The following is a 16,758-nucleotide window of genomic DNA, read 5'->3' on the forward strand; positions in this document are numbered from 1 at the left end:
GGATCTTTTATCCAAGTTCGAGGCAAAGTGTTTTTTCAGCTTTAGTTGTCTCACGAATTTGAAAACATCGACTCTCGTCTTGACATAGTCGAAGTCGGCGGGTGGGCAATAAGATAGACCAAGACTTAAAATATGCTCCTCTTGTTTTGTCAACTTGATGTCAGTCATGTTAATTATTGGGTTGTCTTTTTCGGCCACCTCATTCATTATTGCTTGCTGTTCTTTCCTCTGCCAAAGCTTTGCCCCCTTGCGCCTTTGCTGCCTCTGCCTCTTCCTCTTCGTATACCGTCGTTTGCTTGGGGTGGGCGTGGACGAAGGTTGAATCTCCTTTCCTGTTCTGGCGTGCGGCGGCAGTAACTCGAGCGTGGAGGAGCAAAATATATATATATATATATATATATATATATATATATATATATATATATATAAAAATGGTGGTAGTATATATATGTGTGTATATATATATATATATATATTCCAAGAACTCTGTTTATTTCTCCTTGCAGAAAACGGATACGGACCACAGTTAAGTGCAAATTGATTTATTAAATCGTGCAAAATGCCGCCATGAGGCGTTTCAGCCCGTCCGTGGGCCTTGATCATACATATATATATATATAACCTACTGGCGGTCTCCAGTGTGTAGCTATAGTTAGGAATAAGATTCCATAGGAAGAGCATTTTTTGTTTTGCTTATAACTTTAGCGTTGTTTGATGAATCTTCATGAAATTTTCCAAACTAATTCTTTGTTCATATCAGCTCCTATGTGGGAAGTTTTGGGGTGATTCGTCAAGGGGGGGGGGCGAGAAAAAAGAGGGGTCCCAAAACGTGTTTTCTCCATGTTCATTCCAATAGGAAACTTTAGACAAGGCTGCAGGTCGAACGGGTGAACGGACTAACCCCAAATTTGGCAGGGAGAAGGGTCTTGGTCTAGAAAGCACACTTTTGTTTATTTGGTGTAAATCCGTACAGTAGTTTTGGAGAATTATCGAAATTTACAGATATCATTATTTGGGAATTCTGCCATCTGATTGGCTGAGATATTACGAGCACGAGGTTGCTGCTTCTTGGCTACGAGCGCTGCGAGCGGTTGCAACTAGAAAGTGTTGGCCGTTGAAGTGAGTAAGGGGAAAAAAGGGTGAAAAAAGTGGGAAAGAGAAAGGTAGGAGCACTGTAACCTCTGTGGGGTGTTTAGGTTGTGCTATAGACAGGGTGTGAAGCGAAGTATTCACCACTAGCAGTGTGAAAGTGCTGGGCTACGGAAATTAGGTGAGGTATTGCCTAGAGTCTGATGCTGCTAAGGTGAGCTGGTGCGGGAGTCGGGGATTAAAGCGTGAGCCCAAATTGTGTGTCTTATGCTGTGAAGTCATGTGCCGTGGCCGTTGCACGACACCTGTGGAAGTAGTGTCAGCATGTGTTTATACCTACTAGGATGAACTACTGACCCGTACTGGTCTGAAAGTCCTGGGGTACGGGAAATATGTGAGGTATTGTGTACAGTCTCATGGTGCTAGGCTGAGCTGCTGCCGGACTCGGGATGAAAGCGTGAGTCCAAACAGTGTGTCATATGCTGTGAAGTCATGTGCTCTGGCCGCTGTGCCACATCTGTCCAAGTAGTGTCAGTATGTAGTTATACCTACTCGGAGGAACTTTTGTTTCGAACATTGTCTCTTGTGTATGGTACTTAGGGGGTGTTATACAAGGAGTGGGAAGGTAAATTCACGCGTATCAAATCAATTTGCTATTTGTAAAGTGCAAACTACTCACTCCTACGTGTCTGATGGCGCTGGGGGCATAAGCTGAGCTGCTGACGGACTCGGGGTAAAGCCGGTGAAGTACTGACCCCTACTGGTCTCAAAGTGCAGGATACGGAAATTAAGTGAGGTATTGCCTAGAGTGTAATGCTGCTAAATTGAGCTGCTGCTGGACTCAGGTATGAAACCGTGAGCCTGTGTTTGCTATGCTGTGAAGTCATGTGCACTGGGCGCTGTGCCACACTTGTCCAACTTGTATATGGTGCTTAGGTGGTGTTGTACAGGGAGTGCGAAGGTAAATCAATGCGGTATTTGCAAAGCGCAAACTACTCACCCCTATGGGGGAGTAAAGGTGGTGATCAAAGCGAGAGCTCTGTACTACAAAGTCAGATAGTCTCGCCGCTGCGTCACAGCTGTGTGGAGAATACATTTTGGCAAGGGTGCGGGAGTTGCCGTTATCTGGCCCTAAAATAGCGGGCCTAAGTTGTCAGTAATAGGGTGGCTCTAAAAAGAGCCCTTGTGTTGTTTAGTTGGAGCTACATTTAAGTGCGGATGCACAGCTTCAAGTAATTCAGGAAAACTCAATTTCCGTGATCTGTGAAGTGTACTCCATCACTTCTGTAGATATCAGCCATATCATAACGTATGTTGTTGTTGTGTATGGACCCCATTTTGTGGTCTCTGAGGTTTGCAGACACAGCTTTGTTGAGTTTCTTCCTAGATTTTTCAATCTGAGGACAAAAATGTTTTGACCATTTCCACTTCTGTCTTTGGCATATATTGGAATATACAAAGACAGTTTGAGGGAAAAGTAACATCAATTGTCCAAAGGTGTCCTTCATAAGCATTTCCAAACCTACCCCAGTCAATGTGCCAGGTCGTTTCCACCACAGTGCACAATCATGAGGTCAGGGTGTTGGAGATGCAAACAGGTTTAAATCAAAGGCAACAATTGGTGCCACTTCAATCCTCTCTGTGCAAACCATTTTATGTCCACATTTTGTAAACCTATGTCTAAGTCAACTCTATTCTGCATACCTCTTGCACCAGAAAATATATGTCCTATGATCCACACTAGCATTTTGAAGGTATGGCTGAAAGGTATGGAAAGATGTCTGTAGCTCATGCAGTTCCTTGGTAGAATAAGAGATATGTTTAAAGATGGGGAACAACTATTTTTTTTTGCCATACAAAACAATACGTGATTGGGAGACGAAAAGCATTATTTTTTAAAAGTAGGGTGCACAATCTGTTTTGTGGAAAAGCATCTTTGTGATTGGTTAAGAAAAAGCAGTTTCAACGTGGAGTACATATCATAGGATAAAAGTTGTCAACTCAACCACACCAGCTACTTGCATTTGGAAGGCTCTGTTCGAACTTAAAACTTAAAACAATTGTGAACATTTAACCTGCACGTGCCGTTAATCCCTGGTGCTAACGTGGCTTATCGCCGGAATTTGTTTCGCATTGCAGTTGGTGTGAAAGTTGTGATGTGATTTTTTGCATGTGCAGGACAATATACGAACTGGGCAGTATATCTCATCAAGATCCAGCACCTGACGCCCGATTCCCAATCGATATAAATACAATGAGGTTTCGTAAATGATTTTGTGTGTACACTGTGAGTGCAGCCACTACGTCAGTGCAATTCAATACAGGATTTTAGTATTTAGAATAAATCGCAAGGGTGCACCTCGTGTCTTTTTGCACAGGAACAGCTAGTCTGCATTTCATTATCAGCACTTTAATGGAAGTAAAGTTGAGATAAATCTAACACACTATTCAGAAGTTGGTGGAATCTGCAGACATCACCAGTATTCCTGTGATTAGTCCTCCAAAATTTAAGACCATGGTGGACTTCATCAAATAACAGTAATAGGAACAAGAAAGAATTACACAGGAGTTAAGAAAACAACCAGAAACATTATTAATGTTTTTTTTCAAACTCTATTTTTTTTATTAACATATATCAACGATAAAGTAATAAACAAAATGTATAAAAGAAAATACAAAATAACAAGGTGGAACACTGATGTGGGGACCATTGATGTGGACGACAGAGCCTGGAAAATAAAGCACAAAATAAGGACGTGTGTAATGCACATATCAAAGGAGAGAGACATAGAGAAAAAGAGAAGGAAAAAAAGCGAGAGAGAAAAAGAGAGGGAAGGAAAGAAAGGGAGTGAGAAAGAGAGAAGGAAGAGAGAGTTAGAGAGCTAGAAGGAACAGAAGGAAGAGAGAGAAAGAGATAGCGAGAGGGAGAGAGAGGGGGAGAGAGGGAGAGTGAGGGAGAGAGAGAGAGAGAGAGAGAAAGAGAGAAAGAGAGAGAGAGAGAGAGAGAGAGAGACACTGCCGCCCCTGTGTATCCATGAGCAAATAATTATCTGGTGCCACCGGAGTGTGCAGCAGTGGGCACTCCACGTCCCTGTCAAACCTCCGCGCATCACAGATATGTTGCTGAGTCCTGAATAGCGGAGACCACATCAGGTGCTTGGCAGTTCGCACAGATGTCGCTGAGTCCTGAGTCATGAATGGCGGAGACCACATCATCTTCTCCACGGCCCAGGAGTTCTCACACATGTCGCTGAGTCCTGAGTCATCAATGGTGGAGACCACATCAGCTTTTGGTGCCGCTAAGCCTGTGGAAGTTAAGTTCGTGCCACGTGGTGGTAGGCCCCTGATGGCCATATGAGCTTCGGGTGGCACTAAACCTGTGCATCTGAAGTCCACGCCAAGGGGGTGGTAGGCCCCTGAGGGCTATACAGATTAGGGTGCGAGTAACTTTCTGCGGACATTTTGAAAGACTCTTTATGGTTGAGACACATGGAGCGTCCGACATCTAGTCATCACCGGCAATAAAGGATGTGACGTTGTCGATCTATTATATTTGCATTGTCACATGGCCTGTGATGAATGTGCCGGACGGGTGTGGTGTGAGTGCAAACCTGCCCTCAGGGAGCGGGTGCGAGATGTGGAGAACTAGACCACTGACCTGCAGACCAACAGCAAGTACGCCTGCGACAGGTAGCTATGTGGGGCCATCGTTGGAATGTAATCAGAGTGGCGTGACGTACGACGGAACAGGGAAAGGATAGCTACAATGGCGTGGATGGCTCATAGTACTGCCTCTTTGAGTGGAGTGGTTGGGCCGCAGTTGTCCCTCTGCGAGCCTGGGTGCGAACTGTTCATAACTCACACTACATAAGTATTGAAAAATCATTTTGTGATTCAGTCCGTCAGCTGACATTTGTCTGAAATATTTGTGAAAACATATCGGAGTTCTTTCTGTGATAGAGACCCCTTTGACGCTGCCTCTCCCCACATCAGCAGGTAATGCACCCTCTTCCCACATTACCATCATACCCCCAACAACCTTCTTGGGCCCGGAAGTGTCCCTGTGCGGTTGGACAAGGAAGAGTCTTAGCCATGTATAGATTTAGATATAAAAAAATGTATTTAAAGAAAAGAACAATAAATAAGACTGAAGGGACTCTGGTGCTGTGGTCGCTGGCACGAAGTTGGGGTGACTGCCATTCAGGATTCAGGACACAGTTACACATGTGGGATCGGTTTGTGTTAAAGAGGGTTAGTGGCACGACGTGCTGTTGGCCTTGCATATGGAAATATGCCTCACTGATCAGAGGGAGTCTGGTGCTGCCACAGACTTGGGGTGAATGCCATTCAGGACTCAGGACACAGTTACACATGTGGGATCAGCTTGGGTTAAAGAGGGTTAGTGGGACTAGGTGTCGCCGGCCTTGCATATCGAAATATGCCTCAAAAATCGAAGGGATTATGTTGTGTGGTTGCTGCCTCGGACTTGGGCTCACTGCCATTCAGGACTCAGGACACAGTTACACATGTGGGATCGGCTTCTGTTAAAAAGGGTTTGTGGCACCAGAAGTATTGAGAGTGTATGAGCCTGTGATGATGCTTGGTGTGGACGGGCCGCACTGGGAGCAATGTGTCTTGGCTATAGGACTGTGTCATGTGGAATCACGACTCTATCTGAATTGTGAGGCCTGCAGAGCGTATTGTAGGCCAGAGGTAGTAGTAAGCAAGGGCCCACAGCCACGTGCATACGTTAGTGGCGTCACTGGCCTGCGTAGTGCAGGTTCAGTGGCACCACTTGTTGCCAGCCTTCAATATGAAAATACTCCTCACTAATCGAAGGAAGTGTGGTGGTGTGGTCGCTGCCATGAAGTTTTGGGTCACTGCATATGGAAATATGTCTAACTGATCAAAGAGAGTTTGCTGCTGTGGTGGCTGCCATTGACTTTGGGTCACTGCCATTCAGGACTCAGGACACAGTTACACATGTGGGATCGGCTTGTGTTGGACAGTGTTAGTTGGCACCACGTGTCCAAAATTCAATTTGTGAGGTCTGCTGCCCGCAGTGTAGACTGCTGAGTGTTCGTTTTTACTTGAAAATGAATTTGGTGATTGTACTAAAGGTATAACTGATATAAAAAATGTTCAAGAAGAAAGGATACTAAAAGGATAATATGTAGATTTGAGGCCTGTAATAGTTACTTGCCTAGTGACTCTGTAGTTAATGAATGAAGAAATAATTTGCATTGGGAGCCCTAGTGAGTGCAGTGTAGGTGTATGATGAAATGATAAAATAAGTATAGAATACACTGACAAAGTGTTGTATTTTCTGAGTACGATCTTGTTGTTAGAAATTAGCATTTAAAAATGGAATTGCGAGCTGTACTGCCTGCAGTGTAGACTGCTCTTCCATTTTAGTTTTCGTTTGAAGATTAATTTGGTCATTGTAGTAAAGCTATAACTGATATAAAAAAAGCTCTTGAAGCAAGGATACTAAAAGTATAATATGCAGGGTGTAGGACTGTGATACTTACTTGCCTACTGGAGTCTGTAGGTGCATATGGAAATACCCCTAACTGATCAAAGGTAGTGTGGTGGTACGGAGTTGGGGTCACTGCCATTCAGGACTCAGGACACAGTTACACATGTGGGATCGGCTTGTGTTAAAGAGGGTTAGTGGGACTACGTGTCGCTGGCCTTGCATATCGAAATATGCCTCAGTGATCGAAGAGAGTGTGGTGCTTTGGTCTCTGCCAAGGACTTGGGGTGACTGCCATTCAGGACTCAGGACACAGTTACACGTGTGGGATCGACTTATGTTGAACAGGGTTAGTGGTAGTATATCTACATTCCTAGTTTGATTTTTATGAGTATGTCGGCAATAAATATAAATATAGGTGGGATTTTCACCAGAAACTACTTTAAACTTTGTTATTTCTTTTTCAAACTTTAGAACAGTATTTTCTTCCATTTGTTGATCAACACCTAGACAAATCCAACTGTCATTTTCTGTACAGTTCTCTTGACTAGCAAAGAAACGTAAGTCTATATCATCACAAATTTGTTTTATAACATTTATATTAAAACTCAATTTCGTGCCACAGGAAAACCTAGAATTATCCAGATGGTTCCTGTTGACTTTGAATATAAACTTGCAGATGTCTATCGATCCGAACATTGGTAGGATCCAATTTCTCGATGTGAAAGTATCTTCAAATTGAAGCTGTACATTTTTTTCCTAAGTTTCTTCTCCTGTGAAATTTCTTCTCACATTTCTTTGAATTCTGTTTTCTCAGAGTTGGAAAATATATGACGTGACATAGTGAGAAACAGCAATTGAGTTATGTGCACTATATTGTATGTTGATATTTGCATTTCACATCTTCAAAATCTCCGTATTGTCATCATTATTGTACTTTGATGCTTCTGTTCTTTTTAAATTATAAGTATTTTTGGGTGATTTTCGAGTGATGGTATGTCTCATTGCTGACATAAAACTGTTCACTCTTCCTTTGGAAATTACTGGACGTGGAAAGGGAAATCGACAGTTTGTGTAAAATGTATCTTCTGCGTTATCTTTTTGTCTGCAATACTTTCCACATTGATGACTTCGATATGCAAATATGCCACACTAATCGAAGGGAGTCTGGTGCTGTGGTCGCTGGCAAGAAGTTGGAGTCACTGTCATTCAGGATTCAGGACACAGTTCCACAGGTGGGATTGGCTTGTGTTGAAGACGGTTAGTGGTACCATTTGTCACCGGTCGCCCACAGTGTAGGGCAGAGGTAGCGGTGAGCTAGGGTCCACAGCCACGTGCGTACGTTGGTGACCCAAACAAACCTTGTGTAGTACAGGTTCAGTGGCACCACGTGTCGCCGGTCTTCCATGTGGAAATACCCCTCAGTGATCGAAGAGAGTCTGGTGCTGTGGTCGCTGCCATTGAGGACTCAGGACACAGTTACACATGTGGGATCGGCTTGTGTTGAACAGGGTTAGTTGGCACCACGTGTTGCCGGTCTTCCAAAGTGTAGGCCAGAGGCAGCAGTCAGCAAAGGCCCACAGGCAGGTGACGTTGACTTGAGCTGCACAGATTGGGAGCATTTTGTCTTCTTAACCCATTATAGTCTCGTACACAATTTGCGTCGCTACTAATCTTGAATTGTGAACCATGTAACTCCAGTGTAGGGCGGAGGCTGCTGTCAGGATGGGCGCACAGCCACGTGGCGTTGAATTGAGCTGCATAGTTAGTGGCACCTGGAGTACTTAGCGTGTGCACAGCCTGCGATGAGACGTGGTCCCGGTGGGCCGCACTGGGAGCAATGTGTTTTGTCTAATGAATTCTGCGTTGATAAGGCCACGTGGGGATGACTTATGGTGCAGTGAGTTAGTAGCACCTAAAGCACACAGCGTGTGCACAGCCTGCGATCATGCGTGGTCCGTGCGGGCCGCGCTGGGAGCAACATGTCTTGCGAACTGGACTGCGACACCTGCAATCGCCACTGCATCTGAATTGTGAGCCATGCTGTCCGTAGTGTAGATCGAAGGCAGTAGTCAGTACAGACATAAGTCCGCGGTGCTGTGCCGCTGGGTTCGCAGGGGCCCTGTGTTGAGGAGGCCCACGGTTATGGCGGCTGCCACGTGCCAGGGTGAGGGCTGCCGTTCCGACAGACTCGTTGGTCTTCCCACAAGTGAACCACGCCTAGGGCCTGGTCTATTTATTCATACTCCTACGCTGGAGTGGCGTACGTTGGAGCAGCCCACTCCGCTTCCGCTTCCGCTTCCAGGGTGGGACAACACAGCTACATGACCGTTAGCTTCCCCACTGCCTGAGATAACATGGTTGCGTCCACTGTGCACTACACTACAAGTATCAATAGTATATCTCCACATGGAGTGGTTTGTGCTTTGCATAGTTCGATCTGTGCAGCACATGAGCATTACACTTGGCATTGTGTGCTTTATCAGTGATGGGTGACTTGCCTCCTTCATATATAGTTGGTTGCTCATCTCCCAACATTCAGCTATTGTGTGGCTGAGGGGCATGGCGTTTTGGGAAGGTATGTTGTTATGTTTTGTACTGCCTCGGTGGTATTAGGGGTGTGGTCCGGGGGGGAGGTTCTGGTGGTGGTGGGGCTGGGTGTTGTGGCGTTGTTGGGTGTCAGAGCTGCATGATCAGTAGCTGTATCACGTGTTGTTCTTTAAATGTGGCTGTGAGTTGGGTCGAAATAACGGAGTAGATAGTTGACCTCCTTACACCAGTTAAAGGTTGATGTTAATTTGTTACTGCTAACTCAGCTCATTGCCTGCTTTTTGGATCACATTGCAGATTTGGCTGGTCTTTGAAAATATGGGGAAGTGTTTTTTTCGTGTTTTTTTTGCACGGGAACGCCTACTGTGTATTTCATTAGCGTTAAATGTGGCTCTTGTTTGTGGTGATTTTGTTGGTGTAAGGTATTGATGGAAGAGTGGTGAGATTTGCAGTTTTCACCAAGTTGAGAATGGGATGATAATTAAAAAACACAGAAATAAAAAATAGGTTTAATGAACGTTATAAATAGAAATTAGCATTTAAAAAACCTTTGAAATTCACTGAAAAAACCATAGGTTTCAGGCAGTTATAGTTAGAAATTAGCATTTAAAAAACCTTTGAAATTCACTGAAAAAAACCATATGTTTCAGGCACGTTATAGTTAGAAATTAGCATTTAGAAAAACGTAGAAATTCACGTTGAGCTAACTATAACTCGCGCCCCCGCAATGCACTGCTGATGACGTCACATATTACATCATTCATGACATGGTCAGTCACATCACTGATGACATCACTCATGACATCTCAAATGACATCACTGATGACATCACTGGTGACATCATTCACATGAAAATCAGATGCTCCTGATCGGACCCTAATATAACACTTGATACACCCAATCTAAAATACAGACTACAATTTTCGAAACCGTGAACACACCAATACCAGTTAGTGCATATCCACTCTCTAATTTGTAGGTCTACACACATCCATTCATTCACCTATACACTCACCCATACATACAGTCAGCCATCAATACAGCATTATCGTATCCAGTCACATATCTATACAGACACTCACACACTGCCTCTAATTCTTAGAGTTATTCACACACCTAGTCAGTAATGGAAATAACCAATAACACTTTCATTTACTCACTTGTACAGTTATACATATACCACGTCACTTATTTAAACATATACTAACACATACTTACACTCTAATACAATAACTAATACAAGGACACACTGATCCATACAGGCACTCTCACAATCACTCACTCTCACATATAGTAATTTATACAGTCCAATACTCATATATACTGCCTTTCAGATATGGAGTTATTCACATGTACCACTGAGGCATCTATTCACTCACCGAGACACTCATACACACACTCACTCAGCCATAAAGACCTTCACAGATACAGACTTGAACACATATACCTAGTGAATTAGCCACTCACACATCTAGTCACACCCCCCCCACTCACCAACGCAGACAATCAGGTACTCATACAGGTACTCAGACAAGCAATGAATAGCTCATATAGATCCTCATTTAGTTGCTAACCAAACCATGGAACTGCTTACACACCAACTAACAAACTAAACTGTGTGAATGTCTATATCAGTCGCTAACACATGCATTAAGCAACACATAATTCATTAGTCACTTATACAGTTAGACACATACCTACTTAATCATCCATCCTGAGTCTTATACAGTCATTAATTTTTCAATACACCTTGGCATACATATATTTATAAAACATATTTAAACTTTACAGAAACACACATTCACTGGATGATGCCATCAGTGATGTCATCAGTGATGTCATTTGAGATGTCATCAGTGATGCCACTGACTATGTCATGAGTGATGTAATATGTGACGTCATCAGCAGTGCATTGCTCAACTAACTATAACAGGCGAATTTCTCTGGTTTTATATGAGTCAAATGTCCAACTAACTATAACGTCCCTGAAACCTATGGTTTTTTCAGTGAATTTCTAAGGTTTTTTTAAATGCTAATTTCTAACAATAACGTCCCTGAAACCTATGGTTTTTTCAGTGAATTTCAAAGGTTTTTAAAAAGCTAATTTCTAACTATAAAGTGCCTGAAACCTATGTTTTTTTCAGTGAATATATATATATATAATATCACAAAAAAAGGGGCTGGTTAGACATAGAAGTAAGTCTAAAGGATTTAGTTCAACTTTTATGGCTGACTTGTACCAAGTGAAACCAGAAAACCAGGATAAAGTGAGGTTTACTGCTTAAATTGTGTGATCTTAGGCAAATATTTTATTTCATCAACACTCCTTTTTCTTCATAATCACTTAATAAAGTACTTTCGGATATGTGAGTTCTGAGTACCAGTTGCAGAAAACCTATTGCATTTGATTCAGTAGACTATCATTTATAGCTAGTGATGCACATGTGGAGGACGCTGAACTGTACCAATGATGTCACACCCTGATGGATCTTAAAACAATAATAAATTAATGTAGAAATTACCCTTCCACATCTATGAATCAAACAGAAATGTGCTAAGAATAAAGTTAAGAGTTATGGTAAAGTGACTTACAGCAGAATGACATTTCGGAAATTCAAAAGCTCCCGTTGAGCGTTAAATAACTTACCTCAGACTTCAATTACAGCTCATAGTGTATGCAGGGAAGGTCAGAGGAATGTAAAGTTAATGAAAATGGTCATCAAAAAATGCAAGATCATGTTATTGTAGTTACAAAATGGGCAGTACTTCAGTTGATAAAAAATCAAATATGCACAACTGCAGTAGAGTATTTGAAGACAAGACAAACTTGAAACTCTACTTTTGGTGAAAGAATTCGTTAGGAACTTAAGAGTGATGGTGACTGTCACAAGTTGTGTGGACCACTTTAATTTTCTTCCTACAATAAAGAGCATTCCTGCAGTTGTGTGAGGTTGTAAATTGCATGTGTTACTGCAATCCAACATAACGGTCCTCATTTAACTTAGCTTGGAAGTATTATATTGTGAGCAGGCCTTGCCACCGTCCCACCATCCCAATTAATGTCCTAAGAATGAAACACAGATCTGTGAAGCAAGTTAATTCACTCTTTTTACACTATGTAAGCTCATATCACATACATGTGATATACGTACTCAAAAATGATGTGTAAGGGGTAGCTGTTGCAGAATATTTAACAGAACTCATTACAAGAACCTTGACAATAACTGGTGCAACTCACAGGTGTGCATATGTTCTACTTTTGCACTACATTATTACTGTATCAGTAAGCATTGGGGAATAACAAGCAATGACATTTTATGTGACTGTTTTTCAGGATTATTTGTATTCCTATTACACTGTTTCCCTGCATAATTTACTCCCGGTAGGACCTTGTGGAAATGCGATGAACGCATTATTTATCTCTTCCGGTATTGTACATAAGTGGAAAAAATGGTTGCAAACATCAGCGGCACTTCTATTTATTCACATTGCATACCACTCGATCGAGGCCCTCAATGTAATCTCGCAGGGGGGCTCAACACCCCTTTAAGGACACCTTGCACTTTCTTATTCCAACTCACTTTGATGCCATCTTTCCATCAACCTCCTAATCTTCTCTTCAGGTTGAACATACCTGTGCCATTGCATCTGTATGACTGGTAGAAAGCCTGGAATCCAGTCGCTGTGATGCTCGAGTCACTCACAAACAGAATATCCATGTTGTTGGATGTGGATGTGAAGCTGTAAAAGGAATCGTTGCAGATCTTCCCCAGGAGAGCAGAAGTATACTGAGGTCCATTGAACACAGAAATGGAATCGAACATGCAGTTGGGAGCAATTTCCAGGCTGAGGAGAAAGAAGTATAGTGTGTCACAATCAAGTAAGGATACCTGATTAAGCCATCAGAGAAATAAATGATTTGTAGCTATTCTAGTGCAAGGAGTGGGATGGGCAAGGGACAATAAGGACCACTGGAGGTCATGTAGAGGACTCTGTCTACCATGCTTCTTTATTATTGATTTATAGGCATATAGGTAGCCAGGTAGCCAGCAACCTCACATGAGGAAAGATCCATAAGATACATGTTAGGTAGAATGGGGCCCACAGAGATCTTCCTCAACACAGCCTTCTATGGACCAAATGGGGATCACAATCAATCACAATCCCACTAGAGAATTACCACACGACAGACTTAGATGTGTGGAAGTGTGAGCTACTCCATGTAGGTTTAGTTTCTTTGCTTCCTCCTGCTTTAGAATTCACATGAAATTACTCCTCCTTATAAAATGCATCATATGGCTATTACATTTTAATGATCTCCTCCTTCAGGCAACTGTATGTCTTGCATATAATAACATTCAAATATCTGATATCCTTTAACCCCTTCGATGCTCATGACGGAACGGTTCCATCATGAGCATCGGTTGCGCTGTGCGGATGACGGAACCGTTCCGTCATGGCCCCGCCCGCGCTCGAACCCTTCAGCACAGCGCGGGAATCCGCGCCGCGCTGAAGGGGTTAAAGAATTCCTGTTTTGTGCTCATCTGGCTTCATCATTGGCTGTTGTTTCGTGAGGCAATACATCTCTTCTCTTTGACTTGAAATTCCCCAAAGAAAAAATCTACACTACGCCTTTCGTCACCCTTGCTCCTTCTTCAGGACTGTGCTCTTCCAGAGGGAGCACTGGGAAGGAGTTTGGAGGAGAATGGTTTCTCATCCCCTTTACGGTAGAGATGCTCGTTCTTCTGCTTCAGATATGATTTTTCCCTTTAATGATAATGCCAAGATTATTAATAATATCTCCCTTGACGTTTCCACTCTGATAGTACCCTCAAATCTATATTTTATGCACATTTTGTTGAGTAGCTTCTTTAAAGACAACACCATGCTGTCTCATCAGCTTTTGCCTTTTTCATTTTTATTATGATAAAATTATGTGTGGAGTAATATCTTAACTTGTTTCACGTTTCTCTTCCGAAACCAATATTTCTGCCAATGCAGAATTCCTAATCCGTTCCAGAGTACTCTTTGCCTATTTGTTGTCTGTCTCTATTGTTTTAGGATTTACCACATCTTTCCTTAGACATATCTCATGTCTAAGGATCTTACATTATTTTGACTTTATTTTTATTTATTCATGTGCCTACTCCTCTTGCCCTGCAACATTCAGTTTCTAATTTCATGATTGTTTTGTATGCTTTCATCTTTCGGGACTATAATAAACATGCTGTACAATGGGCACTTTATTAATTTGTGATAATTAGCAGACTAGTGTATTAATTCATTGAAATGATCCAATTCAGAGTTGTGGTAACTGCATGATCCTGGATGCATGGTCCGTAAATACTGCCCCACAGTAAATCAGATGCAGTTTTACTTTCACCTGTCCCTCTATTACCTACTTTCATGCCAGTAGTGGTCCTGGGGTTGCCACACTCACCTTAGTCACACGACTCGGCAAGCAACTCCTTTGCTTACAGGTTCTTGCAAGGACAATATTTGCCTATTGTTGGTGATAAGTCTCTGGGACGGGCCTAAAGTCATCCCAGGAGTGCTCTATTGCCTGCCTACTTGTACAGAATGTGTCGGTAGGATCCCTACTGTCATTAGACAGTAGTTCAGAATGTTTTAGCTTTCTCTTGGGACTAAGACCTACCTCTCCGCTGCTGAGTTTTAAGCTTCAGTTCTCCACCAGGCTGGCATATGATGATTTTAGAACCATTACCTCTTTCCTCCACTGCCCTGCTATAGCTCATGTATGTCTCTTCACATAATTCTGGTTATGCAGCACACTCTTTACCTTCCTTGTGACTTAGACACTCTAACTTCTATCGGCTGAGAGATCTCCCCATACCAAGCTATCTTGTGTATCTTTGTAGCACAGAACAGAGCGTACAGCACAGGCAACTGCTGCATCTCAACTTTCAAACTCATAGATACCACATTGCTGTTTATGATCCTACAAATCCATCAATGCAGCAATTTTTATTTGTATTGCTTAGGGAAATTTGCTTTTAAAGGGCATTGTGGCATCACAAACTAATAGCCGTACAAGTGCAGCCTTTGCTTTTTTAGGACACACAGCTAACAAACACTTGTGCCTTTCTCATGCATAGTAAATACCATTTTGGCATAAGCTTGCTAGGGAGACAACTAATGGGTATTTTCATTCAGGTCAGCATTTGACTTGCCTAGCAAATATTGGTCTGGACATGAAATGGACTGTTCAGATTTGTCCAGTCCAGAGGTGCTGCTTGAACAATTTTCAAAGTAAAGTTACTGTCCAGTGAGTCACTGTACTGCACAACAGTCACCCATGCTCACGATTTCACAGGGGTATTAAACAATTATAATTCTGAAAGATCAATTCTATAACAAGACATAGCTTTCCCTTTGGAGAATAGTGTCACCCTCCAGCAGTTTGTGAAAGAATGGAGTGCAGTGGTGTATTTTAAAATACATTTTCCCAAAAATTTGTATAGTGCGTGGTTTGGAATACTAATTGATAGAGAGCACATTAACTAATAAATGGCCTCATTTTGCCTACCCCACCCACTTATAGAGCACTTTCTGAATGCTGTTTTGCGTGTGATTTCACTGTTGGAACGAACAATTAAAAACAGCACATCCCGCCTACCAAGCACAACAGAACATGAGTTTTGGTAATTATTACTCCTTTTACTGCATTTGATTAACAGGCACAGGTCTCCATCTACAACAAACATTTCACTTTCTGAATATGTTACTGTAAACAAACCCACAGTACCATCTCTCCCTAAATCCAATGTGGCAGAACCTTTAGGCCCCTGGTCAGAGCTTTCTGTGTCTACTCAGAAGTGTGGCTATGAAATTTGGCAACTACTTCCCTTGTGGCCACTCCAAATCAATCCTGGGCCAGCGACCCTCCTTCACTGGGTTTCGAGCCAAGCTGACTAGAAGATAAAACAGGCAGGCCTAGGTGTGAGCTACATCTGCCAGCGACAGGAAAGGCATATTTGAAGTTCAGGAAAGGGCTAGGTACAGCTCCAGGCCATCCTGCTCAAGGAAGAAAAACACCTCTCCACACCCAAGCTCTTTGTCCACTGTCTGTGAGCAATCTACACTTCACCACATGGGAGGCATCAGCAGTGATGCAACACTGAAACCTGGCAGAAAGGCCCCTTTTGACTTAGGCAGGAAAACTGAAACTTTCTAAAAAAAGAATAATTTCTGAAATAGTAATATAAAATCCAATTTGACCATTTAGTTGGGTTTTAAATAGCTATTTAGCCCTGAATAATTTTTCTAGCTTCTCTGAAACTAAAATGAAGCATTATTTTGGGACCTGAACCTCTCTGCAAGGTCACCCCAAATCTTTTGCGTTCACTTCCTTCTTTTGTCGAACCCATTTGGCTTTTAGGACTCTGTGCAGTTTACCACTACTAAACATTACTTAAGTGCTTGGGCTCTCTCCCTACAACATGTTAAAATTGGCCAACACCTTATTGGTACATTTAATTCACATATACTCCATTGTATATTGTACTACCTGCCATTGAGGACTGTGAATTCCTCCTAAACAGTGACACAAACAGGACTGTGTGTGGGCAGGATGGTCCATCCTGCCAGGATGGGTGAGGGAGAAGCAGTTCCTAGCCTTACTT

The 16,758-nt window shown here is 42.5% G+C and overlaps 1 protein-coding gene across 10 annotated transcripts in view; it reads right to left on the bottom strand.

The window, feature by feature from the left end:
* LOC146866846 (scavenger receptor cysteine-rich domain-containing protein DMBT1-like) overlaps positions 1-16,758 on the bottom strand; it is a 1,139,300-nt gene that overhangs the window by 870,800 nt on the left and 251,742 nt on the right. For all 10 annotated transcript variants that reach the window (XM_085602006.1, XM_085601995.1, XM_085601984.1 and 7 more), the window contains exon 9: positions 12,750-12,961. In XM_085602006.1, the coding sequence (XP_085458132.1) occupies positions 12,750-12,961 (212 nt within the window). The remainder of the gene's footprint in view (positions 1-12,749; positions 12,962-16,758) is intronic.

Source organism: Triturus cristatus, chromosome 1_2 (genome assembly GCF_964204655.1).
Source record: "Triturus cristatus chromosome 1_2, aTriCri1.1, whole genome shotgun sequence".
Taxonomy (NCBI): Eukaryota; Metazoa; Chordata; class Amphibia; order Caudata; family Salamandridae; genus Triturus; species Triturus cristatus.